The sequence below is a fragment of the Myotis davidii genome, unplaced genomic scaffold (genome assembly GCF_000327345.1).
Source record: "Myotis davidii unplaced genomic scaffold, ASM32734v1 scaffold430, whole genome shotgun sequence".
In the NCBI taxonomy this organism is placed as follows: Eukaryota; Metazoa; Chordata; class Mammalia; order Chiroptera; family Vespertilionidae; genus Myotis; species Myotis davidii.
This window is the reverse complement of record NW_006285247.1, coordinates 1563742-1577047: the sequence shown is the minus strand read 5'-3', so window position 1 is coordinate 1577047 and position 13306 is coordinate 1563742. Positions and strand designations below refer to the sequence as shown.

Genomic DNA, 13306 nt, shown 5'->3' with positions numbered 1-13306 from the left:
ATCAGAAACAGGTCAAATACAAGAACCAGAACAAAAGATGTTCCTATACTCTGAACACACAGGAAATTATAAGTTTTAGGAGCTCTGTGCCAGGAACCTACTTTATGACAAAAATGATCATAAAAGAGATTTTGTTTTGTCTCTTAGAACAGCTACTAGGCTAGCTGGCAGAGCCAGGGTAGTGTGTTTCATGCTTCCAGTCATGTTCTACAAAGGCCAGGAAATCAGTGGTAAATTGTGCGCCTGAGTGCAGAAGCCTGGAGTCCAGGTGCACAAAGGGGAGTGGGGGCTGCTCCCTTCTCGTGATACTTCCTGCCCTCCAGTCCCAGTCAAGAGCAAGAGAGGACAGCTGCCAACTGCCTAGACTCAAGGGAGACAGGAGGGGTGTCTGGCTGTAGAAGGCTCAGGCAGGGCAGGGTTTAGCTCCCTAGGAGATTCTCACACAGCAATTTTTATTTCAAAACCAACTTTTGAAATTAGCTTTAACAGGTAAAGAAAATGAGATTTGAATGAGAAGGTATTAGGAATCCAATTTAACTTTCTCCTTGCTTTTTTCTATTTCTAGCTCTTTGCCTCAAGACAGTCACAGCTGCCCCAAAAGAAATACCATAGAAAGAGCTTTACACAATTTTTGACAATGTGGGTGGTTTCATATAGCATAAAAACTACACCTGTGTGCTACATCAATAACAATGGAACATTTACTAAGTGTTTATACCAGAATTAGACTAGAAATACCAGCTAGCAACTTAGAAAATATTTCCGATTGGTGACACACTGAATAGAACACTGCCTCTTAATAAAGACAAGAAATTAGTTGAGGTTTTCTGAGATTGCATGAAGATGACATTGCAGCCTTCCCATTCAGTACCTATTCAGACAGAATTCCAACAGGCTGGTCAGAACCATGGAAGGAGCAAGTGTGGCTGGAGAAGGTCCTAGGATAGTTGCAGAGGCCACTGATGGAAACGGTGGCGCTACCTTTTCTGAAAGGTAAGAATGAGCTATCAAGCTGAGTGCTGTGGCTCCTCATAATACTCTGTGATATATCAAACAATTTTGAAAATGATTTGGGATGAGTACAGCTGCCTTCTAATAATCTTATCTTTCTCTGCAGCCACTACCAACTTTGCTGGTTGGGTCATAAAATGGTGTGGACATGTACAGGTTTATTACCTGGTTTAATTAGCATTCTACAGCTGATTTACCTCACCTATTATATTTTGATTAAGTTAATATAAGCATATGTTTTTTGTGTTTTTCCTTGTCATTAATGTCTAGGCATCAGAAAGGAGGCAGGACATGTGATCCATAGGAGAAGAACATCTGGGAATAAAGACTGGTCATAGACCAAGAGGGAAATTCTCTTTTCAGTTTACACATTTGAATTAACAACAGCAGGTCACAGGCAAAACAATGAACCACGAAACTAGACTTGACTCCTCGGTCTGTCAGCTCATCGATCTGAACAAGTTTCTTTTTTAGTTCCTGATTTTAATCTGTAAAATGGGTAAAGTATGGACAATACCTACGTATCCAACAAGCCCAAAAACTGTGTGAACAAAAAATAAGATGGAAACATTTACAAAGCATCTTCACAAACTGAAACATACCAACAAATATAAGGAAACATAAAAGTAACAAGCCACAGACCTCAAATATAACACCTACTCAAACACCAGCAGGGATAAATAAAAATCTGTGATGTTAAGGAAGTTAACTTACAAAAGAGCAATTTCCCAATTAATATGAAAATGGTTTAATAATTATGAAACTTAAAAACTGTTCAAATTAACAAAGTATATTGATTAAAGGCTATTTTTTCCAACCATGGCAAATATAATGCAAACATTTATCAATGCACAAAGCTTTTAATCCTCTATTATGTATTCTGAATCCTATTTACTGTTCAATATGACACATGATACAGTCAAAGGTTTCTTTGGCAGACATAACCACATGCATCAGTATGTCAATGCTCAAAGCGTTCTCCTCCTTGAACTTACCTGACCAAAGGCATCTGATCAAAAGGCAAAAATGAAAATTTTTAATAAGTAGTTTAGTTTATCAATAAGCCTAGAAGGTAATCAGAAGTACTAAGATAAGTCTTTTCGGAAATTAAGTTAAAACAGTAATAAACTTTACTTTCTATTAAATCAGCAAATATAATCACCTGCATATACTTTTATTAGCAAAGAAAATGATGATACTGATGACAAAGAAAAAAAAATGAAAATGTACCTCAGACCAGAATAACATAAAAGTTTTGTGGAAGCTGCATTTTATTTGAAAATCCACCCATTTTTGCTAACATACATTTTAATATTGTAAACAAAAATAGAATCTGCAAAGACAATGCAACAAGTATGCTTAAACTCATGTACAGAATTGCTTTCCTACAACAAACTTTCCTTCTTAAGGCCCCTCTCAACCCAAATGTTAAGATGTATTTACACAAAGCACCGATCAACAGTGCAGTTTATTTGTTAACTAAACTCTTGGCTAGATATCAACTTTAAAGATATTATTTACCCTTGTTTAAAAGGTACATGATCATAACATGGCATGAGCCAAATAAAAGGTTCAAGGATTTTGTCCCTTTCCCTCCCCCCCATAACACCTCCTCGAGTTTTACTGAAAAGAAGGAAAGTCTTGAAGTGAAAGCAATTCCTCACATTCATTTTGGAAAGGCCCTAATGTCAAATGGAAAATAATGACATGCCAAGCACAAAGCAGTAAAGTTCCTTCCCAATGCACTAATGCTGAATTTAATGTAGTGCTTTTCCTAGTCAGTGAACTGTTCCCTTGCAAAATCCTAGGCACAGGGTTGACTATAAGAATTAATGCATTTATAATGCTGTCTTAAATCCCACAGAGACTGAAAATTCTTAAGCGATTCAGACCTATGGACTTGCCTTAAAATATTTAGTGCTCTGTATGTCAGCTGAAAAGCATTCTGAATCAGATTCATTCTTGTGGATAAAAATCAAACATACTGTGTACATCCATACTCATTTTCATAAGGAGGTTTGATACAATATTAATGTTACGTAAATTGATAATCATAAATAAATACAAATACTTAAGGAATGTCTACTGCAAACTGAATATATAATTTTTTTAAAAAAGAAAAATTAACTGTAATTACTGTTTTTGTCAGGATTGGAGAAAAGAAAGATACTGCATAATCGAGAGTTATGATTTTGATCCCCCCAGAGTCCTGTTGCATTACAGTAAAGGACACAGCTCTTCTCTCTGGCAGCTTTTCCAAATACAAATTTTGCACTTTCCAAATGAGGGCTTTTCTTGGTAGGTTACTGATTATGGGTATTAATAGAAGTTGAAAGAACTGAAGGGTTAGTCACCAGAAAGACAGATCTTAGTCTGAAATCATGGCAATTCTTGGCTTTATAAACTGTATTAATACATTCTCCTATAGACTAGTCCCAATTTCCTTCATGGGCCTCCACTGTGTTACTGTAGCATTCTAATGGAAGAAGAGAGTTTATGAGACAGCAGTTTGGATTTTGCTGCAAGTAAGTATTTGCTGCTTGAGCACTTGTCGTTTTGAAATAGTTCCATTCTCTTCCATCTAGTTACATAAACTGTATCTGGGGGAGAAAAAAAAGCATGTTAAGTTATTAATTCATTGCACTGTAGGACGTCTTCTCACAACTAAAACCGCTTTGTGACTTTTACCATTTAACTGGCTCAGAAGTGTTCATAGCATGCTTATCACAAACTTCAATTATAAAACAGTATTATCAGTTTATCATGTGGCAGAACTCAAAATTTGAAGCATAATTATAAATATCTTTCTAATTACTAAAAACCAGGGGGTAGAAGAAGGCAAATGAACAAGTTTTTCATAAGTTCAGAAAATCTCTCCATGAACATAAATATTCCATGTAAAATCTTTTTTAGGAAAGCAAAATTTAAAACATTATTTCCAAATGATATCATAAAATTAGAGATAGTTAAAGGAATAGTAATATTATGCTTACTAAATCATTTCTTTACAATATAAATAAAAATCCAAAAGATCAACAAGGAAATACTTTTCAATTGGGTGTCACTGTTCACTCAGACCCTTCCCTCATGATATCCACCTCATGATATCCATTAAGCTGCTCATCCAGAGAAGTAGAAGTAATAGTAAACTATTATCAAATCAGAAGAGTACAAACTCAAGATCTAGAAGGTATACCTGCACTGTGGGCTATAGCAGCAAGAACAAATTACACTGTCTTCCAGCAAAAGCAGGCAGTGTGGATCAAACGCACAAGCCTTCTATCAAAAAGGCCCCAAGGATTCACTTGCCCTTAACAAAAATAAATAAATAATCTGATATAATAAAGAACTAATATGCTAATTAGACTAGACGGCAGAACGACCTTCTGGAACAACCTTCCAGAACGACCAGTGGGAGGGGCCACGGGCCTGCGAGGGCCGAGCCCCTTGCACAAATTTTGTGCATTGGGCCTCTAGTACTAATATAAGCTGTGTGTTTTAGTTGTTTTTGGGGGGGGGTTGAGGGGGAATGTTACTATTTTTAGATGAAAGGGCATACATAAAAATATAGCCCTTTAAAGAAACTGTTAAAATGAATTTTTCACACTCACCCTGGCCATTATGTTAAACCAATGATGCTCCCCATCAAGCTCTGAGCCGATGTGTAAAACGGTGCTGTTTGTTCTCTATGATTCTGTTAAACTGACTAAAACATCAATTTTTAAGGGTGGTATTTGTTCTCATCACCTGATGTGAGCAGTGGATGCTTCCATGTAAACATGAGAAATGGTCCTTTGATTTAATATCTCCTAATTATATTAAAGATATTTTCCAAAAGTTATTTGTCCCTTCTGTCCTATCTTGATCTGTTTTTACTCTTCACCTAAAAAATAGAGGAGGAGGAGGAGGAGGAGGAAGAGAGGGAACCGAGTCCTTTAAAGAACTAAGGAGAAGAGTGAATGGTGCTTCATGTTTGATAAATTTTTTAAGTACTTAAGTCCCCAACTCCCCCAACAAGCAGCAATACCTAAAGTGATTTATAAGAAATCCTCCAAAGAGAGCTCTGCAAAAGGGTCCTTTCCTGAAGCTCTGTGAGGACTGTGACTGGAGGGGCTGGATGCTGCCGACAGCTAGGGGGAAGAAGACAGAGAGAGGGAAAGAAAAAAAGAGCTCAGAATGACAGAACATGAAAGCAGAAAATGTAATGAAAGAAGTGGTTTTTGTTTTGTCAACTTTAAATATAAAGGCAGCCTTTGTAGAAAATGAAATTCAAACAAAAATTTCAGTCACATGTCAAGCTAAAGGGCATCCAATGGTATGTGTCTTTCAGAAAAATTTTGCTTCTGGAATTCCAAAGGAAGAAAGTCTTTTACCCAAAAAGGTCGATATTAAGCTGACCCACGGTTAAGATTCTTATGCTATATGTGTATCAGAGAGGGAAGAAGCACACAATTGTGTTGTTGTTGTTTATAATTGAGGGAAGATGGCTTCCTATGTCCAGTCTGTCTGCCAAAAGCTGTGCAAACTATGACCTAGTCCAGACCAAACATATCGAGCTGCAGTATTTTTTCCTTCCTTCTTCACAGGACATGCAAAGTCCTGTCGCCAGTGCTCACACTATTTGCACATAGAGTTGGCTCCTGCCTGATACCTAGACAGGGCGGAGCTGATGTGTACACTCTGGGAGGGGAAAGTGATCTTAGAGGTCACCTAGGCTAACTGCCAGAATTTAGGAAATTAAAGATTTTTTATTCTGCTTCCTGCTTAAATATGTTTGCTTGATTCTTGGAATTTTCTTCTATCATTTAATTTGGATGTATGTTAAGGCAAGTAGACTGCTGAACTCAATAACATCATCTTAGCTATTCCCTCAAAGAAAGACAGTCCCTGAAGAGCCAAGATGTTCATTTTCATATATGTATCTCCTTCACTGAGCCTACATTTAGTGTATTCAAACCAGACATAAGCCATTTTAGTTCAGAACTTGTAACTTTTCCCCTCCCCCTGCATGAGATTGCAGAGTCATGTAAGCACAGAGCAATTATAAAATGAGCTGTCCTTTTTATGGGCGTTCAATTGAGTATTAAATCAAAGTTACTTAAGTAAAAAGTTTCAATTCATACTTCAACACTCAAATCCTATAAAGGATTTCATGATCCCAAATCTGTCTTTATTGGCTCAAAGTGATCTCATTTCTACCTTTTTATTTTATTTTTTAAAGAAAAACACTATAGAGATTAAATAGCCAATTGAGTTTCAGCAAACACTATATCACATGTATATGCAATGTGCTGTTTTGGATGCCAAGATAAATTAGTAGGCTTAGAAATTACTGTCAGTTTTATCAGTGGTTGAGTCATTTTCCTAATTCATACCTTGTTCTCAGAAATAAATGTTCAAAAACAATGGAAAAGATGATGGAATTACACAAGCAGCTACAGATGGGAGGACAAAGCAGCATGTCTGGGTTTGGGGATTCAAATATCATTCACATAGAGACAGATTAAGGTACAACTTAATCAGAAAGATGTCTCCTTCGCCCCCTTTAGACCAGCCATGGATAACTAATCAGAGACTGGTGATCATCATCACTGAACTGTAGGGAGTCTAAGATTTACTGGATTTTTCTCCAAAACAAATTTTCTTTTTTGTTAAAATAAAAACAAAAACCTTGCTTATTGCAATTAGATAGCATTCAAAGTCACAAATCTCCTATGACAGCCTCACACTAACATGTCTTCTTAAATCACATGTTTTCATGAGAGCAGCAGTCCGAAGACCTGATAAAGCCCTTGAAGAATATGATAAAAGGGAACACTTTTATTCACCTCAATGTATGAGCATACAGGTAGAGAGAATTCCTAGAGACTTACAAATAATGCTGAAGAGGATCAATTTTCCTTGGGAGAAAACGTGCTAATTTCTAACTATACTTCTACTATTTCTTAAATTGGTAAAATAATTAGACGTATGTCTCACACCTATAAATATGTAGCTAAATTAAAACATGAGAAAATAAAACTTAATATTCCTGCAGTAAGTTTCATATCATCAATACCCATCTGAAGCAGGTGGCCCAGACTGGTTAGGCTGACTACAGAGAGCGTCAAGGACAGAGCCATGCAGCAACCCTGGACCATCTGGTACCACTGGTTCCGGCACATGTACCAAAGCATAGGCACACCATGCAAGGTCGAGGGCCTGCCCTGTAGGTTGACTAGATCTAGTGCCTCTGTTAGCCACTTCCTGAATGTGTGTTCAATAAACCCCATCTTGTGCTTCTGCCCATCAGTAACATCACAGAGTTAGGCCACCATTACTCCTGTCACTCTCAAAGCACTAATCATCTCGTCTCAGGAGGCACTGGACAGTGACCTAGGAGCATTTCTCTTTGAAGGTCTGTTGTATCCAAACCTCTCTACAACTGAAGACTGCTGCTAACGTCTATAATAACTTAAAACTGTTAACACAGAGGAATACCCTCGACCTTATACAGTAGAGAAAAACCTGTCTTTTAGCCACACTTCACAGAGACAGGTGAGGAATAGCATTATCTTTAGTATAAGATATTGAAACACCACACTGTATTTTTATATCTCTATGCAAGTGCACTCAGATGCACCACCAGTGGCTTGGCCATGTTCTAAACATTATCAGAAAACAACCTACTATTCCATGATTCAGTTTTACAGCTAATGTCTCTGCAGAATCCTATTAAGTAGAGCCATTATTTCTTTTTATTTTTGCTAATCCTCACTGAGGATATTTTCCATTGAATGTGGGAGGAGAGACAGAGAGAGAAACATTGATGTGAAAGAGACACATCGATTGGTTGCCTCCCACATGCACCCCGACCAGGGCTGGGGTTGAGCCTGCAACCAAGGTACATACCCTAGACCAAAATTGAACCCCAGACCTTTCAGTCTGTATGCCGATGCTCTAGTTTGGTTTAAAAAAAAAATCCAAACTGTGTTCCATATATGAGCTTGAGGCTACCTGCTTTCACCTGATTTATATACTGGCTTCCACTAAAAATGTCAAAGGAGGCAGTTCCTTGGTCTTAGACCAGTGGTTCTCAACCTTGGCTGCACATTAGAATCACCTGGGAATCTTTTTAAAATCCTGATTTCTAGGCCTCATCCTCCGGAAATTGTTTCTTTGTTATGGGGTGCAGCCAAGGTTGAGAACCACTGTCTTTGACATTTTCAAAAAAGGTTTCTCTCCCCCACAAACAGGCGGTGTCTAAGCTATATTAAGTTGGAGAAAAAAAATTTAATTATAAAACAAAGCTTGGTACTTCAGAGTGATACCACTTCTACAAATGTTGAGTCAATTCAGGTGCTCTACTTTTAGAGAGCGATGTATCTGGCCTGGTCTGGTGGCTTAGTTGGTTGAAGCATCATCCCATACACCAAAAAGATCGTACGTTTGATTCATGGACAGGGCACATAGCTAGTTCAATCCCCAGTTGGGATGAGAATGGGAATTGATATTTCTCTCTCACATTGATTGTTTCTCTTTTTGTCTGTCTGTCCGTTTCCCTTCCCTTCTCTCTAAAATTAATAAACAATTAAAAAAAAACCCTGCATCTGGTTCCTGTGCAATGTCCACAGTCCTTAGACCACGTGAATGAGTCAGGCCCTAATGTAGCCCATGACCACCCTATCCTATCTATGTGTTTATCTGATGTCGTCAAATAATAATGAGTCATAATTAAGATTTCAAAACTATGAATTATTTATAATCAAAACAACTTGTAATTCATGGAAAGAAATGTAAACTGTATTTTAATACGTTAGAATTTGGAAACAGGGACAACTCAGTGAATAGGGATAATTTCTGAAAATAGGTCAACCTTAAAGCATTTGTCTAAAAATAAAAACCTCCTTATAATAAATAATTTTTTAAAAAAACAACAAACCTCGATGTTCCTAAGTCTATTAAAAATATTTTCATTTGATCCTTATAGCAAACCTATAAAGTATATAAGGTAAAAATCACCATGTTATAAAGAAACTGAGGTTCATCCAAGTTACATAAGCCACTTGCCCTGAAACACCAAATTAGTTAGGAGCTGGGTTAAGACTGTGTTGAACTGTGTCCTCTACCCAAAAGCTATGCTAAAGTGCTTCCTAACCTTTGGATACCTATGAATGTGACTCTATTTGGAAATATGGTCTTCGCAGTTGTAATCAAGCTAAGATGAGGTCGTTAGGTGGTCCTTAATCCAATGACTGGTGTCATCATTTATAAAAGGAGGAAGTGCCCAGAAAAGACAGAGACACGGAGGATGCCATGTGACAGAGGCAGAGGTTGAAGTGTTGCAGCTATAAACCAAGGAATAACTGGGGCTACTAAAAGCTGGAAAAGGACCCTACTTCTAGAGCAGCGGTTCTCAACCTGTGAACCTAAGGGGTCGCCTAAGACCATCGGAAAACACATATATAATTACATATTGTTTTGTGATTAATCACTATGCTTTAATTACGTTCAATTTGTAACAATGAAATTGGGGGTCACCACAACATGAGGAACTGTATTAAAGGGTCGCGGCATCAGGAAGGTTGAGAATCACTGTTCTAGAGCAGCTGTGGGCATACTACGGCCCGCGGGCCGGATCCGGCCCGTTTGAAATGAATAAAACTAAAAAAAAAAAAAAGACCGTACCCTTTTATGTAATGATGTTTACTTTGAATTTATATTAGTTCACACAAACACTCCATCCATGCTTTTGTTCCGGCCCTCCGGTCCAGTTTAAGAACCCATTGTGGCCTTCAAGTCAAAAAGTTTGCCCATCCCTGTTCTAGAACATGGTCCTTGTTTTTGGACTTCTAACCTCGCAGAACTTGAAAGAATAAATTTCTATTGTTTTAGGCCAGTGGTCGGCTAACTGCGGCTCCGAGCTACATGCGGCTCTTTGGCCCCTTGAGTGTGGCTCTTCCACGTAATACCATGTGTGGGCGCGCACGTACAGTGCGATTGAAACTTCGTGGCCCATGTGCAAAAGTCGGTATTTTGTGGAAGAGCCACAGTTTGCCGGCCACTGTTTTAGGCCGAGTTTGTGGTACACTTTGGTACAGCATCTCTAGGACACTAATAACAGACCCAAATGCAGATCTGCTGATTCCAAGGTTGGTGCTTTGTTTCCTCTCAAAAATATGCACTCCCAATTAATTTCAATTCCGCCAGAATTTATAGCTGTATTTAACATACTGGAACAAGCTAAAGTACGAGTAGAGAAACTTCTAAAACGAGACTTCTCTACTAAATATTACACAGTCAATATAGCCCTGTGCTTTCTACACACACAATGCTCTACAATTCAGTGGTTCTCAACCTTCTGGCCCTTTAAATACAGTTCCTCATGTTGTGAGCCCAACCATAAAATTATTTTCGCTACTTCATAACTGTAATGTTGCTACTGTTATGAATTGTAATGTAAATATCTGATATGCAGGATGGTCTTAGGCAACCCTTGTGAAAGGGTCGTTCGACTGCCAAAGGGGTCGCGACCCACAGGTTGAGAACCGCTGCTCTATATGTTCATCATGAAGATTTTGTAGAACTTCACAGTCACCCAAGATTTTACAAATACATTCTGGTTTTTTAGCTTTTAGAAAAAACATCCTCAGCAAAACCACCATTAAAATGGTCTTATTCTACAGGCTGTCTTATTAACTACAGTGATCACTGAATGGGAATCCTCAAATTTTAGCTGTGACTAACTGTGGTGTACGCTGGGGACTCCAGAACCATTCTCAGCTATGACACTAAATTCCAATCCTAAAGTAAATTCCCTCATGCTATCTTCTACTAGGTAAGGCTGAATGAGCACAAAACACTGCTGACAGAGCAAAAAGCCTTCACAGAAATACAGCTGGGCAGATCAGCTGACAGAAGAGGCAATGCCAACACCCACAATTAACACACCAAGAAAGTGGGGGGTGGGGGGGGACGGACTTCACAAAACTAGCCTGAAAGCAAAGACAGCCATTAGTTCTTACATACAAGAAAGTCATTAGAAAGGCCATTTTTTGTAAGACTCAAATTATTCCAATATCTAAAGCCTACAACAGTACCCCCTATTTGGAAGGGTAAAAAGTGAGTACAACAAACCATTGTTTCCTTTTAGACACTTAACTGATGTCAGACCTACTTAAAATTGGCTATTACAAACAAAAACACAGCCGCCATTTTGTATCTTCAGCCTTATCCTCCATAAACAAAACTGGCAATCTCCCATAAAAACACCCAATACCACTCAAGAAACATATAAAACTTATAATGTGCTTATGTTAAAAATTAATGATCAAATTAAACACTCTATGGTCTCACGTTGCTTTTGGAAAACGGACTGATGAGGAATTACTCTGAGTTCCTCTTTCAAGTAAGGTAGGAACATAACCAGCACAACAACCCTCCCCTGCAAGGATCTTTAACATCTCCACTGCCTTGTAAGCATTCCTCTTCAACATGTTACTTCACATCAGCGACTTTCAAAAGAAACTAAAACTAAGCACCAGGAAGAGAAGGTTTAAGAGTCCCCATTCTCTGTAAGTAAATAAACAGACCCACCGGTAACCTGCAACCACCAATCAAAAAATGAGCAAAACTGAGGAAGCAAAGAGGAAAAAAAGCTTTAACTATAGAGATCTAGTATTTTCCATGTAGTCAAATACCTAGGAAGATTCACTAATGTACTTTTTCTTTTTAAAATGCACAATGTTAGGCATGAAATAGAAGAACTCAGTACCCTTCTTTAAGCAACTAGCAGTTACAAAAAATTATCTGAAAAATAAAGAATAAGCCAGCATAAAAAATGGGGACACAAAAGGGTTGAGTGTATAGAAAGGCATAATTTCAATAATACAGTGTTGTCTATGAAATTAAAGTTATAATAAAGACAATTTCCTAAAGAACAGAAGCAACTTTCTCACTAGCAAGCACTAATGCAGCACTTAAGAGTAACCTAAATAATAACGTAGATCACAAAGTACAATGTTTGGGACGCTCACTAAATAAATAGCAAGAAGATAAACATATCTGGGAGGGCTAAACTACTCTCAAAAATATTAATTTGATTTTAAGAGTAAGTAAGCAAGAAAACAGGAGCTGTAAGGTATTCCCTGGGCAAGGAATGGCTTCTAAAACATTTCAAGGAAGAGGGACAGATTTTTGGCAATAGCTATAGAAGTGGGATTTGATGAAAAGATTTTACTTTGATGGGATTTCATTTTATATGCAAACTACCATTTATTTTATAATGCATGAAGAGATGTCCTCTACCCTCAAGAATCTTCAATCTAATTGCAAAAATAGAGCAAGATGAGAAAAACTAAAAAGTAATTCATTAAGAAAAATTATGTTGGTTCTAGCTAGCATTGAATGGATAAAATTAATCCAAGGAACTAACTAAGAATCATTAATAATTAAAGTATGAGAAAAATCTCACCTACTTTAAAGACAGTTTATTTTTAAAATTACTAAAACTATTTAATCATGAAATTAAAGGTGTCTTCATTCCTCAGGCGACGGTCATCTAACATTTTAGCTTACGGTAGCTATTAACCAATAAGTTAAAGCAATTTTGAACACTGCTATATTCTCAATGGTTACAAGTGAATGAAAACAGTAAGTTACATGATGGAAAAGTTGTTTTTCAATCAGATCTACTTGTTTGACAAATAATATTCAAAACCTCTTATGAGTTGGGTACCATTCTAGGAACCAGGGACACAGAACTAAACAAGCCACATAGAAGCCTGCTCTAAAAGGCTTACAATCTAGTATCAGGGTCTCTTGCTAGATTGGATGGATGGATGGATGGATGGATGTGCAGACAGACAGACAGATATCAGGTAGTAATAACTTCTACAAAGAAAAATAATGCAGAACAAGGAAAAGGACTTCAGACTTCAGAAAGTCTGAAAAGAAATGAGATGAGCAGAGAATGAGTAAAGAGTAAGTCCATTTTTATGACAGATGAAGGACTTCTGGAAAAGAAGTAGGAGCAGAACACTGGATACTTATCAAGAATTGTAAAGGCATGGGGATTGAAGACCCTGAATATTCTGTTTACTCATTATTACTCTTACAAGAGACTTTGTGAGGTAGTTTTAATAAATAAGGAAAACTGAGGGGATGCCTCATCTGTTCACTTATATTTAGATTCATTTCCTTAGATTTTTGAATGTAGAGATAAGATGCTACAAATACTACCTATAGAAGGTCATTCAAGTATCTAGGTAACTGATTAAATTAGAAAGGCAAGGAACACAGGGAGCCTGGGAAAATA

General features: G+C 37.5%; 1 protein-coding gene across 18 annotated transcripts in view; it reads right to left on the bottom strand.

Annotated features, from left to right (window-relative positions):
- Positions 1-1743: 1743 nt before the first annotated feature.
- The window catches only part of PICALM (phosphatidylinositol binding clathrin assembly protein), a 73520-nt gene continuing 61957 nt past the window's right edge, over positions 1744-13306 (bottom strand). For 12 of the 18 annotated variants that reach the window (XM_015558837.1, XM_015558841.1, XM_015558838.1 and 9 more), the window contains 2 exons: positions 5039-5141; positions 2167-3611 (listed from right to left, as the gene is read on the bottom strand). In XM_015558837.1, coding sequence (XP_015414323.1) covers positions 5049-5141 — 93 coding nt within the window. In that variant the 3' untranslated portion in view covers positions 2167-3611; positions 5039-5048. Of the gene's footprint in view, positions 3612-5038; positions 5142-13306 lie in introns of all 18 variants that reach the window. The other 6 variants (XM_015558843.1, XM_015558844.1, XM_015558847.1 and 3 more) reach the window with 2 other exon arrangements.